The 22,623-nt window shown below is 43.9% G+C and overlaps 1 protein-coding gene across 2 annotated transcripts; it reads right to left on the bottom strand.

Annotated features, from left to right (window-relative positions):
- Positions 1 to 1,393: 1,393 nt before the first annotated feature.
- On the bottom strand, positions 1,394 to 9,624 carry LOC124013174 (visinin-like). Of its 2 annotated transcripts, XM_046327394.1 has the most exons (4): positions 9,558 to 9,624; positions 7,243 to 7,807; positions 2,776 to 2,887; positions 1,394 to 2,661 (listed from the first exon to the last, which is right to left on the bottom strand). In XM_046327394.1, the coding sequence occupies exons 2-4, from the start codon at positions 7,621 to 7,623 to the stop codon at positions 2,573 to 2,575; spliced, it is 582 nt and encodes a 193-aa protein (XP_046183350.1). In that variant the 5' UTR covers positions 7,624 to 7,807; positions 9,558 to 9,624; the 3' UTR covers positions 1,394 to 2,572. The 2 variants fall into 2 exon arrangements, with proteins under 2 accessions (XP_046183350.1, XP_046183351.1); XM_046327395.1 differs by lacking the exon at positions 9,558 to 9,624 and having other exon boundaries at positions 7,243 to 7,914.
- Between the last annotated feature and the right edge of the window lie 12,999 nt (positions 9,625 to 22,623).

The following is a 22,623-nucleotide window of genomic DNA, read 5'->3' on the forward strand; positions in this document are numbered from 1 at the left end:
ATTTGAACTTTTGTTTATTATCTACTTCACTTGCTTTGGTAATGTTAACATATGTTTCCCCATGACAATAAAGCCCTTGAATTGAATTGTGAGAAAGAAAGAAAGAAAGAAAGAAAGCGGTTGGACCTAAGGAAGGATGGATTGATGAATGCGACAGCCATCTCTTTAAGCATGTAGGATTATTCAGATGTATGTGGTGAATGATAGAGCATTTAAATTAAAACAAAATGGTAGCCTATAAGATCGTGACAATACTGTGTGGAATGTCTTTGGCAAGAGTTTACATTTTGTATGGATCGATTTTAAATGTAATGTTGACATTTCCAACCAGAAAATAGACATTTCTATGAATAATGTATCAAACATTAAAAGAAAAACATTTTCTTGAAGTGGAATGCTTTATTTCACAATACTACTTTTAAATCAAAACAGCAAAACAAATTGTGTACAAAAACAGAGGGGGGAAGCACAAATCACACAAATAATCAAAAACAAAGAACACAATCATCTGATAGACATATTTGATGTTGTCTTGCTACACAACCTACCTTTCTAAGAACTATTAAAAGGGCCATTGTTATCTAATGAAACTTGAAGGTAATGGAATCTAAAGTTTATGACAACTCATTCATAAAGTCAGTATCTTATCAAAATAAAAGGTATGTGTATTAAATGAGTGAGACTTCAAATGCTGCTAGAACCGTTCTCAAAAGACAGAGTAAACACTAGTGATCTTCCTGTCTGGGTTGGTGCCCCCCCCTTGGGTTTGTGCCGTGGGGGAGATCTTCGTGGGCTATACTCTGCCTTGTCTCAGGATGGTAAGTTGGTGGTTGAAGTATCCCTCTAGTGGTGTGGGGGTTGTGCTTTGGCAAAGTGTGTGTGTGTGTGTGTGTGGGGGGGGGGGGGTTATATCCTGCCTGTTTGACCCTGTCTGGGGCTATCATCAGACAGGGTTACAGTGTCTCCCGACTCCTCCTATGTCAGCCTCCAGTATTTATGCTGCAATAGTTTATGTGTCGGGGGGTGTCAGTCTGTTGTATCTGGAGTATTTTTCCTGTCTTATCTTGTGTCCTGTGTGAATTTATGTATGCTCTCTCTAATTGTCTCCCTCTTTTTCTTTCTCTTTCTTTCTCTCAGAGTATCTGGGCCCTAGGACCATGCCTCAGGACTACCTGGCCTGAGGACTCCTTGCTGTCCCCAGTCCACCTGGTCGTGCTGTTGCTCCAGTTTTAACTGTTCTGCCTGCGGCTATGGAACCCTTACCTGTTCACCGGACGTGCTACATGTCCCAGACCTGTCTCCACCCGGCACAGCCAGAAGAGGACTGGCCACCCCTCATAGCCTGGTTCCTCTCTAGGTTTCTTCCTAGGTTATGGCCATTCTAGGGAGTTTTTCCTAGCCACCGTGCTTCTACATCTGCATTGCTTGATGTTTGGGGTTTTAGGCTGGGTTTCTGTACAGCACTTTGTAACATCAGCTGATGTAAGAAGGGCTTTATGATTGACTGATTGATAGTTCAGCAATAATTTCAGTGCAAGCATTATCACTTTGATAACGTTTGTGTCTATCATTTTCAGAGGATAATATTAAGACAAAGAAACTAATTGAAACTCACAATCCTTAACCTTCAATAACAGGGGCAAACTCTGAGTGAAGTATTTTAAAATGTTTACTTCGAAAAGAGGAGATTTCATGAGGTAAATGCCATAAAGAATTGTATCGTAGTTGGCATTGTGTGAGTCTACAGTATTTAGCCCTTGACCTTTATATTAGATTGTGTCTGTCGGTATCAAGATCAAGGTCTTTATGTCAACAGGGACCAAGTTACATTTTAAACACAATCTCTAAAAGGTCCTAAAACATTATCCCAAGTTTGCACTACCTTTGCTATTATTGCTTTATTGGTACACATATCAAAATATTTAACAAATGATTAGCTAATGAGTAGCACGTCTGGTATGAAGTATTATCAACAGATTACTCATTGCTTGCTTTCATTTTCTAAACCCCTCTTACCAGGCCTTAATACTCTTTACCCTTTCTCAAAACATTCCAAAGCTAAATATCAAGTCCCAAAAATATACAGTATATAGTAAAAACAATACCAGTATATAGTAAAAACAATACCAGTATATAGTAAAAACAGTACCAGTATACAGTATATCGTAAAAACAGTACCGGTATACAGTAAAAACAGTACCAGCATACAGTATATTGTAAGAACAATACCAGTATACAGTATGTAGTAAAAAGTAATGTCCCGTGTAGCTCAGTTGGTAGAGCATAGTGCTTGCAACGCCAGGGTTGCGGGTTCATTGTATGTTTTTACAATCACGCGCAGCTAAAGTATTTGGAGGAAAACATACTATTTGAACCGAAGTCCGATAAACATTGAAGTTAGACTGGGATTAAAACGAAATACTTTCTGCATTATGATGGGTAAATTGAGGATAGGGGTGGGGAATGTGGAATGTAGGAGCCTGATCCCAGATCTGTTTGTGCTGTCTTGTCAACTCCTATGGTCAACTCTTACGGTCATGTCCTATGACCATAGGACTTTATTAGCAGAGGGTTACTTGTTGGCAGGTTCATATTGAATGAGGCGAAGCGCATCCTCATTGTCCATCACACCCTTGATGAACTCTCCTTCTGCAACTCGCTCTGAGGTGGGGAGAGAGAGCAAGAGGAAGAAACAGATAGGAATCATCCTCATCATCAGGTTTATATTACAGTTCAAATGTCAAATCACATTAAACAAGACGTTTTTCTCCTCACCATTGTCTTCTTTCTCAAAGAATGTCCAGAGTTTGTTGGCCCTCTTCTCCGGTGTGTTCTCGTCATTGGGCAGCTCAGCTTGTTCATCCTTGGGAATTAGCTTGAAAATAGCCTGTTGGGTACATAAAAAACCTTCAATCCCTGAACACATACAGTGTTTATTAGAGACAGGCTTCTTTCTATTTGAGCCAGGTGTTTATTTCCTTTATACTCAATAAATTGTTGAAAAGACTACCACACTGTTTATTGTGACAAGTAGGACCCGTATAAACATTGTAATAACAAATCCGCCGCAGATCAGACTTGCAACGACTAAACTGCCTATCATACGCACCATTTCGCGCTTCAACACCATGGAGAACGGTACCGGTGATATTGCATTTTCTTTTTGGTGGCACAATGGCTAGCAACAATGACAGAATTTTGTACACATTTTTTTAATGACCATGGGAATATCGGAGCTGTGTCCATGCTAATCTCGTAAACAATTCATTTCAACCTGGTGTTTATTTGAAGCAGGTGTTCATTTGCTGAAATGTGTTTTCGATGCCCGGCTATTTAAAAAAGGGACAGACGGCTATTTGAGATTCGACGTTTAATCGAAGTTTTATAGTATGTCACTTTCATCGGCTATTCTGTAACACGGGAGATTCGCTGACAAATATGTAAAGCAAATCCTGCCGACTACGCCAAAATGTCAAGTTCAATCATGTTGTCCAACACAAATAACTATTATTATGGAACCATTTTTTATCCACATTCACTTTAGGAACTAATAGGGGTGGGGAATGTGGCGTGCGGCGTGTTGGGGTGAAGTGTTTGTGAAAGGATGTCATGGATATTCTCTCACCCTATATAAACTACAAACATCACTGCAGTGAGAATATATCCTTAGAACACACCAATCCAGTTCTTTCTAATCTTCTCATAAAATCATACTCCAGGGCTGATTATTTTAAACCGGCGATTACTGTGGAACATTGATGTTTGTACTACGAAAATGATCCAATGATAATCTGTAATGTAAGGATAAAGAAAATGTATCGCTCCGAAGCAGTCAAAAACACATACTGAACACATACTTTCCTGAACGATGTAAATGTATGAAATACTCAGGTACCATTCACATAGAAATACAAATGTATTTGCGTTCTTTGAATATACAGTGCCTTCGGAAAGTATTCAGACCGTTTGACTTTTCCACATTTTGTTATGTTACAGCCTAGTTCTAAAATTGATGAAATAAAACCATTTCCTCAGTAATCTACCCACAACACCCCATAATAAAAAACAGAAATACCTTATTTACATATGTATTCAGACCCTTTGCTATAAGACTCGAAATTGAGCTCAGATGCATCCTGTTTCCATTGATCATCCTTGAGATGTTTCTACAACTCGACTCCACAAATCCAAATTCAATTGATTGGATATGATTTGGAAAGGCACACACCTGTCTATATAAGGTCCCACAGTTGACAGTGCATGTCAGAGCAGAAACCAAGCCATGAGGTCGAACAAATTGTCCGTAGAGTTCCGAGACAGGGTTGTGTTGAGGCACAAATGTCTGCAGCATTGAAGGTCCCGAAGAACACAGTGGCCTCCATCATTCTTAAATGGAAGAAGTTTGGAACCACCAAGACTCTTCCTAGAGCTGGCCGCCCGGCCACACTGAGCAATCGGGGGAGAAGGGCGTTGGTCAGGGAGGTGACCAAGAACCCGAGGGTCACTCTGACACAGCTCTAGAGTTCCTCTGTGGAGATGGGAGAACCTTCCAGAACCATCTCTGCAGCACTCCACCAATCTGGCCTTTATAGTAGAGTGGCCAGACAGAAGCCACTCCTCAGTAAAAGGCACATGAAAGCCCACTTGGAATTTGCCAAAAGGCACCTAAAGACTCTCAGACTATGAGAAACAAGATTCGCTGGTCTGATGGAACCAAGATTGAACTCTTTGGCCTGAATGCCAAGCCTCTCATCTGGAGGAAACCTGCCACTATCACTACGGTGAAACATGGTGGTGGCAGCATCATGCTGTGGGGATGTTTTTCAGCAGCAGGGACTAGGAAATAGTCAGGATCGAAGCAAAGATGAAGGGAGCAAAGTACAGAGAGATCCTCAATGAAATCCTGCTCCAGAGCACTCAGGACCTCAGAATGGGATGAAGGTTCACCTTCAAACAGGAAAACAACCCTAAGCACACGGCCAAGACAATGCAGGAGTGGCTTTGAGACAAGTCTCTGAACATCCTTGAGTAGATTGGTTTTGAGGGATTTCAAATGTTTGCATCCACCATTTATAAATATTCTTCCTATCTGAACCTTAGTTTTGATTAAATCGCATTGTGTTCCCATGGCTTGTAAGAAAATCAAAATAACATTTTGGAGAGAAAAACGGTGGTACAAAAAACACTAAATCACATTTTAGTGTTTCAACTGTAAACAGGGAGCTTAAATAAGATTAGAGCCTAAGGACTGGTGTGAACTGACAGATCAGCAGCAGCTTGTTCTCATTTACAGTTCACATAGACTCAGTTTGTTTAGAAGGATTTTTTCTGTCTATATATACACAAACAAAAATATAAACGCAAAATGGTCCCATGTTGTTCCCATGTTTCATGAGCTGAAATAAAAGATCCCAGAAATGTTCCACATGCACAATAAGCTTATTTCTCTCAAATTCTGTGCACAAATGTGTTTACATCCCTGTTGGTAAGCATTTCCCCTTTGCCAAGATAATCCATCCACCTGACAGGTGTGGAATATCAAGTAGTTTATTGAACAGCATGATCATTGCACAGGTGCACCTTGTGCTGTGGACAACAAAAGGCCACTCTAAAATGTGCATTTTTGTCACACAACACAATGCCATATTTTTTGATAGGGCGTGCAATTGGCATGCTGACTGCAGGAAAGTCCACCAGTGGGCATCGAAATCGGCCTATGCTTCGTGGCCTGCGCTCCACGCTTTGGAGTCAGAACGTTGAATAAGATTAAATTATTGTTCGTTCCATGTATGCATGGTGTTGAAACAAACACAATTGCATTTTATAGATGTCAATTTGAATGCCCATTGGGAGGCCCATTTTTTTTAAGGCATCTGTGACCAACAGATGAACATCTGTATTCAAAGTCATGAGAAATCCATAGATTAGGGCCTAATGAATTTATTTCAATTGACTGATTTCCTCATATCAACTGTTACTCAGTAAAATCAATGAAATTGTTGCATGTTGCGTTAATTTTTTTGTTGAGTAACCACTACTACCCCAAACAAAATACAGTATATGGTGTTTGCCATTGGTCATGTTTACATGGCAAAACACTGACTGTTCAGTTATTGGTTGGCCATATTGCATGCTTCATCATGATCGCTATAGGGTGGGGCACTCACTGTCATTCTTTAGCATTGATAGGTTGAATTTTTTTACAAATTTGGACTAAAACGTTATTCACAATTTTAGTATTCAACCTCCTTTGCATGTTTGTACAAATCATACATTTACCTTCAGACAGCCATGGGAGATAATCACACAGTGAGTGTCACATACTGTACATCTTGACCTGCAGCCTAGTGTAACCGGTGTTAAATGGCTAGCTAGTTAGCGGTGCGCGCTAGTAGCGTTTCAATCGGTGACGTCACTCGCTCTGAGACCTTGAAGTAGTTGTTTCCTTTGCTCAGCAAGGACTTCGGCTTTTGTGGAATGATAAGGTAACGATGCTTCGAAGGTGATTGTTGTCGATGTGTGCAGAGGGTCACTGGTTCAAGCCCAGGATGGGACGAGGAGAGGGACGGAAGCAATTCTGTTACACCAGGACACAGCGAGATGTGTCTTTAAATCTTAAACGCTGTATAATCTCAGTCCCCATTCTCTCCTAACCTACATTTATCCCTCCTTCCCTAATTCCCTCACCCTTTCAATTTAACCTCAGGGCCCGGGGAATACGGTCAGAAGTTGTAGTGGAGTGGTATCTGTGCTTGAATTCATCTGCACCGCAGGGACAATAACACTGAGGCAAAACAATGTATCCCTGCCTCCAGGTCACTATAGTGCTTTATCCTATGGTTGAGCGACATTGATGTCAGCCTCGCCCATTTCTGGGTAAAAGGTTTGTGGGTAGAAGTATGTAGAAGTATCAGGGGTCAAGTATTACATCTTAGAAGATCAAACAGAGCTTGAGGCTTATCCCTCCTCCATACTGCCTGAGACCCTAACCACAGCCCCTCCCCCATCTCTGTCAATCACCAAGTAGCACATCCATGTGACACTTGATGACCAGAATCAACCTCACACGGCTTTAAACCTTTAACCCCCTCAATGCCAATACAGAGGCCTAGATTAAGGCTGGTTTGAATTTAGATGACAAGCATCAGTCAACGGGATTCGTTTCTAACATGCATGTCATCTCTATTGATCTGTCTATCCACCCACCCATCCACTCCCCGCTTCTCCTCCCCCACTACTTACGCTGCAGATCTCGGTCACTTCCGACTTGGTGATGTATCCGTTCTTGTCCACGTCGAACAGGGAGAAGGCCCACTCCAGCTTTCTGGTGGTCTTGCCCGTGGACGTCAGGTGCAGCGCAATTATGTACTCCTTGAAGTCCAGAGTGCCGTCGTCGTTGGTGTCGAAGGAACGGAAGACGTGCTGCGCGTACGTCTGGGCGTTGCTCTCGGGGAAGAAGCGGCTGTAGATGACCTCGAACTCCTTGGGCGTGATACGTCCAGAGGGACAAGACTTCTGGAAGCTCTCGTACCACTGGGTGATCTCCGTCTCAGTGAACTTGGTGCTGAGCTTCAGGTCTTCCAGGATCTCCTTGGAGACGGCGCTACTCTTGGCGTTCCCCATGTTATGTTTTCAGGTGAAAGAAATAGCCCGTTGTGTCTTTTAAAAGGCAAATGTATATCAACACGGACTGTGATGTGTGTGTTTTTTTTGTACGTCCTGACAATGTACGATATCCAGAAGATGGGAGGCTGGGTCCTTCTCTCTGTAAAGCAGGCTTTTTCCCTTGACCCCTTAAAAAGCAACTCTAAATGAAAATAGGAATGAAGTCATTTAATAAGGTTATTCCAGTCTAACAAATCACAGAGTGGAGTCCAATGTCTTTAATATTTAATTTTTTCATCAAGAGAAGTATCTGGGCACAACCGGCTAATAACTAATTGCAGTAGTGTATCCAGCATGTGACGGGATGACAGTTATCGTAGACATGATAACCATAATCTGTGCTCTGTGATCTCTGTCTAGTAGGCATAAAATACCCATTCCTAATCATCGGGTCTAGGATAAAGGCTACAGTCAGCTAATGAGTTTACACACACACACACACACACACACACACACACACACACACACACACACACACACACACACACACACACACACACACACACACACACACACACACACACACACACACACACACACACACACACACACACACACACACACACACACACACACACACACACACACACACACACACACACACACACACACACACACACACACACACACACACACACACCTGAACAACATCCAGGCTTCTTAAAGAAAAACTAACAGGTCTGTGAGAGCTGGAATTCTTACTGGTTGGTAGGTGATCAAATACTTATGTCATGCAATGAAATGCAAATTAATTACTTAAAAATCATACAATGTGATTTTCTGGATTTTTCTTTTAGATTCCGTCTCTCACTGAAGTGTACCTATGATTTTTTTAAATACAGACCTCTACATGCTTTGTAAGTAGGAAAACCTGCAAAATCGGCAGTGTATCACATACTTGTTCTCACCACTGTATATATATAAAACCTCCCAGTAATTTATTGGGTAAAAAAATGTTTCAGAATTCATTTGCCTTCTTCAGGGTAATGTCATGAATGCTTGGGCCAGGTTATGTAGACAAACAGTGCAATTCATGCAACCAATGACAATAGTGAGGGTTGTGTCGTAATTGCTAGGTTGATCATATTGAATTGAGCTAAACTGTTTAAAGACAATAGCCCACAGCATATTGAATATATTCTGCCATAACAATTATTCAATAAATTACTGGGAGGTTATATATATGGAGTGTGTGACTCTCTTTGTTTTTTATTTTTTTATAGCTTATTCACCATTAGCCAGCACCTCTACACTAAATCATTTTCTCTGGGTGTGTGCCAGCTCATGCTTTTTTATTGGAATGGAATAAATGAAACGGAGTCAAATGTGGTTTCCATACGTTTGACTCCGTTCCATGAATTCCATTCCAGCCATTACAAAGAGCCCGTCCTCCTATAGCTCCTCCCACCAGCCTCCACAAATCACTGTGCTAACACACATAGGCGACTAAAAACATCATGCTGAAAACCTGTGGTTATTCCTTTGATCTATGACTCAAATATGGACTAGCATACTTTCATGATAATACAACTTTAGAACGGCTGTAATGTGTAGTACAGAAAAGGTGTACATGAGACTATTAGAAGCTTCAAAAGTACTAAAACAGAAGTTAAAACTATAGCTGAAATGAGTACAGTATGTTGAGTAGATACCAAAAAACAAGAAAGTCCATATTAACCTAATGCTTTCAGAAAGGAGTTCCAATCCTTCAATTTAGAAAGAAAACTGAAATCTCAAAATCAATTCCAATCTTCCACATCAATTTGAAGGGGATTTAACCCATCCCTGGCTCCAAAAAAATGAATTTCCTTGGAGTACAGCTAGAACTATAGACAGAAACAAATAAGGAAAGACATAAATAGACATAAATAAAGATGAATTCAAATGCTTACCTGTGGGAGTGACTCAGAGGAGACAAGTCAAGATGAAGGTGATATTCATGGTCAGCGGAGAGCAAAGTGGGATCCTGCTACACCTGCCGGTTGGGCTAAGTCAATTATACAGGATCGTTAAGGCGCTAAGCCACAACCACACCCAAATGAACTTCTCATCTTCTTCTTTTTGTTTCTCGATCATTCCATGCCTATACGTTAGCACACACTAAAACATATTTTATGTCATGTCCGTGTAACGTCATAATATGTCCTTGTTTTTTCTATTGCCCTGTCTCAACAAGCAGAGTTCAAACAACTTTAAACAATTCAATTATTTTAAATCTTTCGCCACGAGCGTTTTATCCACATAGGTTGCTGTGTAGTTATTGACTCTAGCTTTTACCTTCTTCACTAAGACTTGTTGTGCGTTATCAACACTTGAGTTGAATAAGAACAAAACAGCAATGGTCTTATAGGCAGTAGCTGTTTTTTATAGATGTCAGAGGTTAGTGTATAGGGGCCATGCAACCATTTCTCAACACATTGTTAGCAGGTCCTAGATAGCCAACCGTAGGTCCGTTTTTATGGTTTAGGTGCTTTAGTCAGTTAGGATCCCACTTAAGTAGAGGGTCTGGTCAAACATGTGAATGTCTGCTCGCTGTTTCGTTGTTCCCAGATGAGGTGATTTAATAAAGCTTCAAGCTTTATTCAAATCGCCTTCAAGGTAAATGACCACATTAGCGTTATTAAATCACCATGATAGCTTTATTGAATCATCATGTTTGGGAGCAGCATAACAGTGAGCAAAGATTCCTTTTTTGACGTAGATCTTCGACTTTGAGCATGGTCTGGGAGAGACTTGGTGGGGAAAAGAAGGCGGAAGCGGACGATGAATGGCGGTAGACCCGAGGAGAATTAGTGTAGCAAAAGTAGTGTACAGTGATGAGAGTGTCCCTTCGTATCTAGTAGAAGTACCGTTTCTTAATGAGGAGCAGCTGAGCAGATTACCAATCTTGAAGAAACCATTTGAGATATCCAAACTGGCGGAGAGAGTGCTGGGTAAAGTGAAGGCTGTGAGGGTCACGAGAGGCGGGCTTGTTTCAATTTTTTTGTGCTTCTGCGGATCGGAAGAAATGTGCGTCTCTCCAAATTTGATAAGTTTGAAGTGTCATGTCTGTCTCTTCGTAACAGGGCACACCTCAAGGGGGTTATATCTGGCGTCTCGTGGGAAGTCGATTTTGAAGAGATGAAAAATGTTCCTGGAGTGATTGATGCACGTCGGATGAATCGTGTGGTGAATGAAGAAGAAGAGTCTATCTGTTCTGGTCATTTTTCAAGTGTTTGCAGGAGGGAGAAGCAGAGATGTCCAAGTTGTAGAAAAGATCATATCATGTCTTATAAGGTGAGGAAAATGTGACATGTTGCAATTGTGGTGGGAACCATGAAGCAACGTCTTTGGAATGCCCGACAAGGGTAAGAGACAAGAAAGAGAATGAGGTGGTGGAAGAGAATGAGGTGGTGAAAGAGAATGAGGTGGTGAAAGAGAATGAGGTGGCCAAAGTCTGTGCTGTCCAGAGCATTTCATATGCAGCAGCTGTTAAAAGGTTTGAGGGTTTGAATGGTGCTCCTGAAGAGTCCGTGGAGGTGGATAGGCCTTCACTGCAGGCTGCAGGGGTTTCCTTTCACCAGCAGGACCCTAATATTTTAAAGGTTAAGACGGTGGACTTTAGGGCCTTTATAGCTATAGTGATTAATGGCACTGCCAAGGTGAAGAGGAGGTCCAGGAAGATGGATATCATTGTGGATGTGGCGGAGTGGTTCTTGGCGGAGAAGTTACATGAAATATTGTCACAAGCCGTACCACCATCTGAGGCCCTAGAGCCCGAGAAGGGAGGTATGGAGATTTGAAAGAAGGAAGAAGTGGTAGTTCTGATTTGGTTTTGTCAATGTACTATTTCTATTTGGGTGGATTAAGTTAGTTTCCCTATCACCTATGGATTTTCTTTTGACCTTTTTTTGGTTTTTCAACCCGTCCAGTTGGTGGCGGCAATACACCTTTTTGGGTTGTATTCCGCCATAAAACCCACAGAAGAAGAATAATAAGATGTAGATATTTTTGTCGAGCTCCTGTTACTATTTAAGATGTGCATAAACCCCCTCTTTCCATCATGTACACCACTTTTGAGACAGAAACAGACAAAATAGTAAAGGGTGGTCTCACAAACAAAGAGATTCAGTATGTCAATAACACACAGGTAACCTATTCTTCCCCCCGTAATTAGGAAGGGCGAAACCTTCAGGTTCTTGGGTCTTACAGACCTAAGACGAGTTAGTGATAATTGACCCCCCTGTCTTTGATCCAGGGGACTTAAGTGCACTTACCTGACCTATGACCCATAAGCCGTAGTCCACCACCTGCTGAGGTGAAACTGCCTGAAAGAAAATGTGCATTATATTTTTGGTAGAATCCTCATCCTTTAACCTGTTATGTATGTATGTATGTATGACCCCCCCCCCTCCCCCCTCCCCCCCATGTGTGTCAGGAAGTTGTTGGAGTTTGGCCCCTTTAAATGTAAAATCCTGTTGCAGATGTATTTTTATTTTGGAACTTTTTTCCGTTTCTGTTTTAAAACAGATAAAAATACAAACTTGGTAAAGTCGTGTCCTCATTATTCTACAATGTAGAAAATAGTAAAAATAAATAAAACCCCTTGAATGAGTAGGTGTGTCTAAACATTTGACTGTGTACTGGCACCATATATATATATATATATGGGGCAAAAAAGTATTTAGTCAGCCACCAATTGTGCAAATTCTCCCAATTAAAAAGATGAGAGAGGCCTGTAATTTTCATCATAGGTACACTTCAACTATGACAGACAAAATGAGAAAAGAAAATCCAGAAAATCACATTGTAGGATTTTTAATGACTTTATTTGCAAATTATGGTGGAAAATAAGTATTTGGTCACCTACAAACAAGCCAGATTTCTGGCTCTCACAGACCTGTAACTTCTTCTTTAAGAGGCTCCTCTGTCCTCCACTCGTTACCTGTATTAATGGCACCTGTTTGAACTTGTTATCAGTATAAAAGACACCTACAGTCACACTCCAAACTCCACTATGGCCAAGACCAAAGAGCTGTCAAAGGACACCAGAAACAAAATTGTAGACCTGCACCAGGCTGGGAAGACTGAATCTGCAATAGGTAATCAGCTTGGTTTGAAGAAATCAACTGTGGGAGCAATTATTAGGAAATGGAAGACATACAAGACCACTGATAATCTTGTCATGTTTGTCATTTATTGTCATGTCTTGTCCCTGTGCTCCCCATGCTATTCGTTTCCCTCTGCTGGTCTTGTTTGGTTCTATCCCTCTCTCTCCCCCTCCCTCTCTCACTCTCTCGCTCTCTCTTCTCTCTGTCGTTCCGTTCCTGCTCCCAGCTGTTCCTATTCCCCTAATCATCATTTAGTCTTCCCACACCTGTTCCCGATCCTTTCCCCTGATTAGAGTCCCTATTTATTCCTTTGTGATCCGTTCCTGTTCCGTCGGTTCCTTGTATTGTATTCACCATGCTGTGATTGCGTTTCGCCCTGTCCTGTCGTGTTTTTGCCGTGATTGTGTATCACCCTGTCCTGTCGTGTTTTGTGCCTTCATCAGACGCTGCGTGTGAGCAGGTGTCTCAGTCGACTACGGCCTGCTGCGCCTACCCGAAGCGACCTGCAGTCTGTGGCCGCCTCTCCAGTTGTTTTCCCTCTACAAATCTAGAGGATTTCTGTTATTCCGTTTTGGACTTTAATAAACTCTGTTTCTGTTAAGTCGCGTTTGGGTCCTCTTTCACCTGCATGACAGAAGGAACCGACCAAGGAATGGACCCAGCGACTTCAGACGCTCGTTACACTGCCGTCGAGATCCAAGGAGCCATGCTCGGCAGACACGAGCAGGAATTGTCTGCTGCTCGCCAGGCCGTGGAAAACCTGGCTGCTCAGGTTTCCGACCTCTCTGGACAGTTCCAGAGTCTACGTCTCGTGCCACCTGTTACTTCCTGGCCTGCCGAGCCTCCAGAACCTAGGGTTAATAACCCACCTTGCTACTCCGGGCAGCCCACTGAGTGCCGCTCCTTTCTCACGCAGTGTGAGATTGTGTTCTCTCTCCAACCCAACACATACTCTAGAGAGAGAGCTCGGGTTGCTTACGTCATTTCACTCCTTACTGGCCGGGCTCGAGAATGGGGCACAGCTATCTGGGAGGCAAGGGCTGTTTGCTCTAACGATTTCCAGAACTTTAAAGAGGAGATGATTCGGGTTTTTGACCGTTCAGTTTTTGGTGGGGAGGCTTCTAGGGCCCTGGCTTCCTTATGCCAAGGTGAACGGTCCATAACGGATTATTCCATTGAGTTTCGCACTCTTGCTGCCTCTAGTGAGTGGAACGAGCCGGCGCTGCTCGCTCGTTTTCTGGAGGGACTCCACGCTGTGGTTAAGGATGAGATTCTCTCCCGGGAGGTTCCTTCAGATGTGGACTCTTTGATTGCTCTCGCCATCCGCATAGAACGACGGGTAGATCTTCGTCACCGGGCTCGTGGAAGAGAGCTCGCATCAACGGTGTTTCCCTGCTCCGCATCGCAACCATCTCCCCCTCTGGCTTTGAGACTGAGCCCATGCAGCTGGGAGGGATTCGCATCTCGAATAAGGAGAGGGAACGGAGGATCACCAACCGCCTGTGCCTCTATTGTGGAGTTGCTGGACATTTTGTTAATTCATGTCCAGTAAAAGCCAGAGCTCATCTGTAAGCGGAGGGCTACAGGTGAGCGCAACTACTCAAGTCTCTCCATCAAAGTCCTGTACTACTTTGTCGGTCCACCTACGCTGGACCGGTTCGGGTGCTACATGTAGTGCCTTGATAGACTCTGGGGCTGAGGGTTGTTTCATGGACGAAGCATGGGTTCGGAAACATGACATTCCTTTCAGAGAGTTAGATAAGCCTACGCCCATGTTCGCCTTAGATGGTAGTCATCTTCCCAGTATCAGATTTGAGACACTACCTTTAACCCTCACAGTATCTGGTAACCACAGTGAGACTATTTCTTTTTTGATTTTCCGTTCACCGTTTACACCTGTTGTTTTGGGTCATCCCTGGCTAGTATGTCATAATCCTTCTATTAATTGGTCTAGTAATTCTATCCTATCCTGGAACGTTTCTTGTCATGTGAAGTGTTTAATGTCTGCCATCCCTCCCGTTTCTTCTGTCCCTACTTCTCAGGAGGAACCTGGCGATTTGACAGGAGTGCCGGAGGAATATCATGATCTGCGCACGGTCTTCAGTCGGTCCCGAGCCAACTCCCTTCCTCCTCACCGGTCGTATGATTGTAGTATTGATCTCCTTCCGGGGACCACTCCTCCTCGAGGTAGACTATACTCTCTGTCGGCTCCCGAACGTAAGGCTCTCGAGGATTATTTGTCTGTGTCTCTTGACGCCGGTACCATAGTGCCTTCTTCCTCTCCGGCCGGGGCGGGGTTCTTTTTTGTTAAGAAGAAGGACGGTACTCTGCGCCCCTGCGTGGATTATCGAGGGCTGAATGACATAACGGTTAAGAATCGTTATCCGCTTCCCCTTATGTCATCAGCCTTCGAGATTCTGCAGGGAGCCAGGTGCTTTACTAAGTTGGACCTTCGTAACGCTTACCATCTCGTGCGCATCAGAGAGGGGACGAGTGGAAAACGGCGTTTAATACTCCGTTAGGGCATTTTGAGTACCGGGTTCTGCCGTTCGGTCTCGCCAATGCGCCAGCTGTTTTTCAGGCATTAGTTAATGATGTTCTGAGAGACATGCTGAACATTTTTGTTTTTGTCTATCTTGACGATATCCTGATTTTTTCTCCGTCACTCGAGATTCATGTTCAGCACGTTCGACGTGTTCTACAGCGCCTTTTAGAGAATTGTCTCTACGTAAAGGCTGAGAAGTGCTCTTTCATGTCTCCTCCGTTACTTTTCTCGGTTCCGTTATTTCCGCTGAAGGCATTCAGATGGATTCCGCTAAGGTCCAAGCTGTCAGTGATTGGCCCGTTCCAAGGTCACGTGTCGAGTTGCAGCGCTTTTAGGTTTCGCTAATTTCTATCGGCGTTTCATTCGTAATTTCGGTCAAGTTGCTGCCCCTCTCACAGCTCTTACTTCTGTCAAGACGTGTTTTAAGTGGTCCGGTTCCGCCCAGGGAGCTTTTGATCTTCTAAAAGAACGTTTTACGTCCGCTCCTATCCTCGTTACTCCTGACGTCACTAGACAATTCATTGTCGAGGTTGACGCTTCAGAGGTAGGCGTGGGAGCCATTCTATCCCAGCGCTTCCAGTCTGACGAGAAGGTTCATCCTTGCGCTTATTTTTCTCATCGCCTGTCGCCATCTGAGCGCAACTATGATGTGGGTAACCGTGAACTGCTCGCCATCCGCTTAGCCCTAGGCGAATGGCGACAGTGGTTGGAGGGGGCGACCGTTCCTTTTGTCGTTTGGACAGACCATAAGAACCTTGAGTACATCCGTTCTGCCAAACGACTTAATGCCCGTCAAGCTCGTTGGGCGTTGTTTTTCGCTCGTTTCGAGTTTGTGATTTCTTACCGTCCGGGTAGCAAGAACACCAAGCCTGATGCCTTATCCCGTCTGTTTAGTTCTTCTGTGGCTTCTACTGATCCCGAGGGGATTCTTCCTTATGGGCGTGTTGTCGGGTTAACAGTCTGGGGAATTGAAAGACAGGTTAAGCAAGCACTCACGCACACTGCGTCGCCGCGCGCTTGTCCTAGTAACCTCCTTTTCGTTCCTGTTTCCACTCGTCTGGCTGTTCTTCAGTGGGCTCACTCTGCCAAGTTAGCGGGTCATCCCGGTGTTCGAGGCACTCTTGCGTCTATTCGCCAGCGCTTTTGGTGGCCGACTCAGGAGCGTGACACGCGCCGTTTCGTGGCTGCTTGTTCGGACTGCGCGCAGACTAAGTCGGGTAACTCTCCTCCTGCCGGTCGTCTCAGACCGCTCCCCATTCCTTCTCGACCATGGTCTCACATTGCCTTAGACTTCATTACCGGTCTGCCCTTGTCTGCGGGGAAGACTGTGATTCTGACGGTTGTCGATAGGTTCTCTAAGGCGGCACATTTCATTCTCCTCGCTAAACTTCCTTCCGCTAAGGAGACGGCACAAATCATTATTGAGAATGTATTCAGAATTCATGGCCTCCCGTTAGACGCCGTTTCAGACAGAGGTCCGCAATTCACGTCACAGTTTTGGAGGGAGTTCTGTCGTTTGATTGGTGCGTCCGTCAGTCTCTCTTCCGGGTTTCATCCCCAGTCTAACGGTCAAGCAGAGAGGGCCAATCAGACGATTGGTCGCATACTACGCAGCCTTTCTTTCAGAAACCCTGCGTCTTGGGCAGAACAGCTCCCCTGGGCAGAATACGCTCACAATTCGCTTCCTTCGTCTGCTACCGGGTTATCTCCGTTTCAGAGTAGTCTGGGTTACCAGCCTCCTCTGTTCTCATCCCAGCTTGCCGAGTCCAGCGTTCCCTCCGCTCAAGCGTTTGTCCAACGTTGTGAGCGCACCTGGAGGAGGGTGAGGTCTGCACTTTGCCGTTACAGGGCACAGACGGTGAGAGCCGCCAATAAACGCAGGATTAAGAGTCCAAGGTATTGTTGCGGCCAGAGAGTGTGGCTTTCCACTCGCAACCTTCCTCTTACGACAGCTTCTCGTAAGTTGACTCCGCGGTTCATTGGTCCGTTCCGTGTCTCCCAGGTCGTCAATCCTGTCGCTGTGCGACTGCTTCTTCCGCGACATCTTCGTCGCGTCCATCCTGTCTTCCATGTCTCCTGTGTTAAGCCCTTTCTTCGCACCCCGTTCGTCTTCCCTCCCCCCCCGTCCTTGTCGAGAGCGCACCTATTTACAAGGTACATAAGATTATGGACATGCGTTCTCGGGGACGGGGTCACCAATACCTAGTGGATTGGGAGGGTTACGGTCCTGAGGAGAGGAGTTGGGTTCCGTCTCGGGACGTGCTGGACCGTTCGCTCATCGATGATTTCCTCCGTTGCCGCCAGGATTCCTCCTCGAGTGCGCCAGGAGGCGCTCGGTGAGTGGGGGGTACTGTCATGTTTGTCATTTATTGTCATGTCTTGTCCCTGTGCTCCCCATGCTATTCGTTTCCCTCTGCTGGTCTTGTTTGGTTCTATCCCTCTCTCTCCCCCTCCCTCTCTCACTCTCTCGCTCTCTCTTCTCTCTGTCGTTCCGTTCCTGCTCCCAGCTGTTCCTATTCCCCTAATCATCATTTAGTCTTCCCACACCTGTTCCCGATCCTTTCCCCTGATTAGAGTCCCTATTTATTCCTTTGTGATCCGTTCCTGTTCCGTCGGTTCCTTGTATTGTATTCACCATGCTGTGATTGCGTTTCGCCCTGTCCTGTCGTGTTTTTGCCGTGATTGTGTATCACCCTGTCCTGTCGTGTTTTGTGCCTTCATCAGACGCTGCGTGTGAGCAGGTGTCTCAGTCGACTACGGCCTGCGCCTACCCGAAGCGACCTGCAGTCTGTGGCCGCCTCTCCAGTTGTTTTCCCCTCTACAAATCTAGAGGATTTCTGTTATTCCGTTTTGGACTTTAATAAACTCTGTTTCTGTTAAGTCGCGTTTGGGTCCTCTTTCACCTGCATGACAAATCTCCCTCGATCTGGGGCTCCACGCAAGATCTCACCCCCTGGGGTCAAAATGATCACAAGAACGGTGAGCAAAAATTCCAGAACCACACGGGGGGACCTTGTGAATGACCTGCAGAGAGCTGGGACCAAAGTAACAAAGCCTACCATCAGTAACACACTACGCCACCAGGGACTCAAATCCTGCAGTGCCAGACGTGTCCCCCTGCTTAAGCCAGTACATGTCCAGGCCCGTCTGAAGTTTGCTAGAGAGCATTTGGATGATCCAGAAGAAGATTGGGAGAATGTCATATGGTCAGATGAAACCAAAATATAACTTTTTGGTAAAAACTCAGGACAAAGAATGCTGAGTTGCATCCAAAGAACACCATACCTACTGTGAAGCATGGGGTTGGAAACATCATGCTTTGGGGCTGTTTTTCTGCAAAGGGACCAGGACGACTGATCCGTGTAAAGGAAAGAATGAATGGGGCCATGTATTATGAGATTTTGAGTGAAAACCTCCTTCGATCAGCAAGGGCATTGAAGATGAAACGTGGCTGGGTCTTTCAGCATGACAATGATCCCAAACACACCGCCCGGGCAACGAAGGAGTGGCTTCTTAAGAAGCATTTCAAGGTCCTGGAGTGGCCTAGCCAGTCTCCAGATCTCAACCCCATAGGCAATCTTTGGAGGGAGTTGAAAGTCCGTGTTGCCCAGCAACTGCCCCAAAACATCACTGCTCTAGAGGAGATCTGCATGGAGGAATGGGCCAAAATACCAGCAACAGTGTGTGAAAACCTGGTGAAGTCTTACAGAAAACGTTTGACCTCTGTCATTGCCAACAAAGGGTATATAACAAAGTATTGAGATAAACTTTTGTTATTAACCAAATACTTATTTTTCACCATCATTTGCAAATAAAGTCATTAAAAATCCTACAATGTGATTTTCTGGATTTTTTTTCTTCTCATTTTGTCTGTCATAGTTGAAGTGTACCTATGATGAAATTACAGGCCTCTCTCATCTTTTTAAGTGGGAGAACTTGCACAATTGGTGGCTGACTAAATACTCTTTTGTATATATATATATATATATATATATATATATATATATATATATATATATATATATATATATATTTAAATATAGCTAAACAGGTGTGGCCGTCACTGGGTATAAGTATAATGACTGGGTATAATTATAATGTGTGGCCGCCACTGGTTGACACTGGTTGACAACCATGACAGCCATACATAAAAGAAGGATGGGCCTTAATAGCTGGAGGTTTCGCCACCTCTGTCTACCTCTGTTTATCACTAGGACCAGAGGGGTTTACAACAAAGCAGGATCAATGTGTTAGCCATCGAACTTTGCATAAACATTCTGAATTAACTTTATTTTTATTTTTATATATGCTTGAAATGCATATAGTCTAATTGAGTCGGCAACCAAAAACACATACCTAAGTTTAATGAACCAGAAAATCAATAGTTATTTCTGGTTGTTTATCAAAGTTGGCTAACTCATTATTCCTGCTTTGTATTATACCCCTCTGGAGGGGCCACGTTATTATTGACTTGGTTAACCAGTTTTCTCTTTCTCCCTCGTTTTCTCTGGCCTTTTCTATACTCCACCTGTAATGCTTAGTGTTATTGGTTGATTGTCTGACACAATGTTCATTTTCCTGTGTGTCATAGGGACCCAACACTGTGAAGTGGTCAATTTATCAACATCTTGAAAAGGATGGTCCTGTATACAGTATGAGAGTTTGGATTTCAACACTGTGTTTAGAATCTAATACAGAAAGGCTGTGTTTACACAGGTAACGAGTGGAGGACAGAGGAGCCTCTTAACAGGTCTGTGAGAGCCAGAAATCTTGCTTGTTTGTAGGTGACCAAATACTTATTTTCCACCATAATTTGCAAATAAATTCATTAAAAATCCTACAATGTGATTTTCTGGATTTTTTTCTAATTTTGTCTGTCATAGTTGAAGTGTACCTATGATGAAAATTACAGGCCTCTCTCATCTTTTTAAGTGGGAGAACTTGCACAATTGGTGACTGACTAAATACGTTTTTGCCCCACTGTACATGTAACCAATTTTCAGTGAGTTCCTCTGGTGCAGTTTTAGGGGGGTTAGGTGCCTTTCTCAAAGGCACAACAATAGGAGGTAGCATCAAGGATACTGATTATGTTTCTTGTCTATTTCTTGTCTATTTATTGTCTATGTGCTTGATTGTTGTATGTGTGAAGCAACACCATACCTTTAACCTGATAACCTGGATTCCATTTGATCAACCACATCAAGAGAGACGTCTGGATCGACTGGCACCAAGACGTGTGTGTTACCATCAGTCCCCGAATTCACCTGTAAATGAAGTCAAACTACTTAAACATTCAAATGGCCAGAACACCCATGGACAGAGGCACAGATCGCCTTAAAACAGGGTGGCATAGTACCACTCTTAAGCTACAGTCTTGTCCTCACATTCCACTTTGTCCACACACACTTTATCCATTGTGATCCCTCTGGCCTGACACACACCCTCCCCCCACTTGTTTTGTCCATCCATCTATTTTAAAGAGGGGATTTTCCCCTCGGCTAGAAATATACTTTGCCAAGAGCCCCTGGTTATTGGATTAAGTGTGTTTGACGCCCCCCTCAACTCTCTGAGCCAGTAAAGCTGCTGCCCCGAGACCAATCTAACCTTTGCTCTAAATCAAGGTTTAGGCTGAGTGGATGGCGGGCCAGCCGCGCTAGTGAAGGGATCTTTTGATTGACGGAGAGATAGACAGAGGAGAGGCTATGGAGGCTTAGGAGGTGATGGTTTATGTCAATAAAGAGTGGTGCTAAAGTGATTGAATGGCCATGCCATCCATCCTATTAGTCTGTCAAATATACAGTGGGGCAAAAAAGTATTTAGTCAGCCACCAATTGTGCAAGTTCTCCCACTTAAAAAGATGAGAGAGGCCTGTCATTTTCATCATAGGTACACTTCAACTATGACAGACAAAATGAGAACAGAAAATCCAGAAAATCACATTGTAGGATTTTTAATGAATTTATTTGCAAATTATGGTGTAAAATAAGTATTTGGTCAATAACAAAAGTTTATCTCAATACTTTGTTATATACCCTTTGTTGGCAATGAAAGAGGTCAAACGTTTTCTGTAAGTCTTCACAAGATTTTCACACACTGTTGTTGGTATTTTGGCCCATTCCTCCATGCAGATCTCCTCTAGAGCAGTGATGTTTTGGGGCTGTTGCTGGGCAACACAGACTTTCAACTCCCTCCAAAGATTTTCTATGGGGTTGAGATCTGGAGACTGGCTAGGCCACTTCAGGACTTTGAAATGCTTCTTACGAAGCCACTCCTTCGTTGCCCGGGCGGTGTGTTTGGGATCATTGTCATGCTGAAAGACCCAGCCACGTTTCATCTTCAATGCCCTTGCTGATGGAAGGAGGTTTTCACTCAAAATCTCACGATACATGGCCCCATTCATTCTTTCCTTTACACGGATCAGTCGTCCTGGTCCCTTTGCAGAAAAACGGTCCCAAAGCATGATGTTTCCACCCCCATGCTTCACAGTAGGTATGGTGTTCTTTGAATGCAACTCAGCATTCTTGGTCCTCCAAACACGACGAGTTGAGTATTTACCAAAAAGTTATATTTTGGTTTCATCTGACCATATGACATTCTCCCAATCTTCTTCTGGATCATCCAAATGCTCTCTAGCAAACTTCAGACGGGCCTGGACATGTACTGGCTTAAGCAGGGGGACACGTCTGGCACTGCAGGATTTGAGTCCCTGGTGGCGTAGTGTGTTACTGATGGTAGGCTTTGTTACTTTGGTCCCAGCTCTCTGCAGGTCATTCACAAGGTCCCCCCGTGTGGTTCTGGAATTTTTGCTCACCGTTCTTGTGATCATTTTGACCCCAGGGGGTGAGATCTTGCGTGGAGCCCCAGATCGAGGGAGATTATCAGTGGTCTTGTATGTCTTCCATTTCCTAATAATTGCTCCCACAGTTGATTTCTTCAAACCAAGCTGATTACCTATTGCAGATTCAGTCTTCCCAGCCTGGTGCAGGTCTACAATTTTGTTTCTGGTGTCCTTTGACAGCTCTTTGGTCTTGGCCATAGTGGAGTTTGGAGTGTGACTGTTTGAGGATGTGGACAGGTGTCTTTTATACTGATAACAAGTTCAAACAGGTTCCCTTAATACAGGTAACGAGTGGAGGACAGAAGAGCCTCTTCAAGAAGAAGTTACAGGTCTGTGAGAGCCAGAAATCTGGCTTATTTGTAGGTGACCAAATACTTATTTTCCACCATAATTTGCAAATAAATTCATGAAAAATCCTACAATATGATTTTCTGGAATTTATTTCTCATTTTATCTGTCATAGTTTAAGTGTACCTAGGATGAAA

This window comes from Oncorhynchus gorbuscha, linkage group LG24, assembly GCF_021184085.1.
Source record: "Oncorhynchus gorbuscha isolate QuinsamMale2020 ecotype Even-year linkage group LG24, OgorEven_v1.0, whole genome shotgun sequence".
NCBI lineage: Eukaryota > Metazoa > Chordata > Actinopteri > Salmoniformes > Salmonidae > Oncorhynchus > Oncorhynchus gorbuscha.

Bases quoted from the DNA above. Each gene is read 5' to 3' on its own strand.
- LOC124013174 (XM_046327394.1), bottom strand. From the start codon at position 7,623: ATGGGGAACGCCAAGAGTAGCGCCGTCTCCAAGGAGATCCTGGAAGAC. The intron at 2,888-7,242 runs GTAAGTAGTGGG...TGTACCCAACAG, and splicing joins AAGTGACCGAGATCTGCAGC to GCTATTTTCAAGCTAATTCC. The intron at 2,662-2,775 runs GTGAGGAGAAAA...TCCCCACCTCAG, and splicing joins CTTTGAGAAAGAAGACAATG to AGCGAGTTGCAGAAGGAGAG.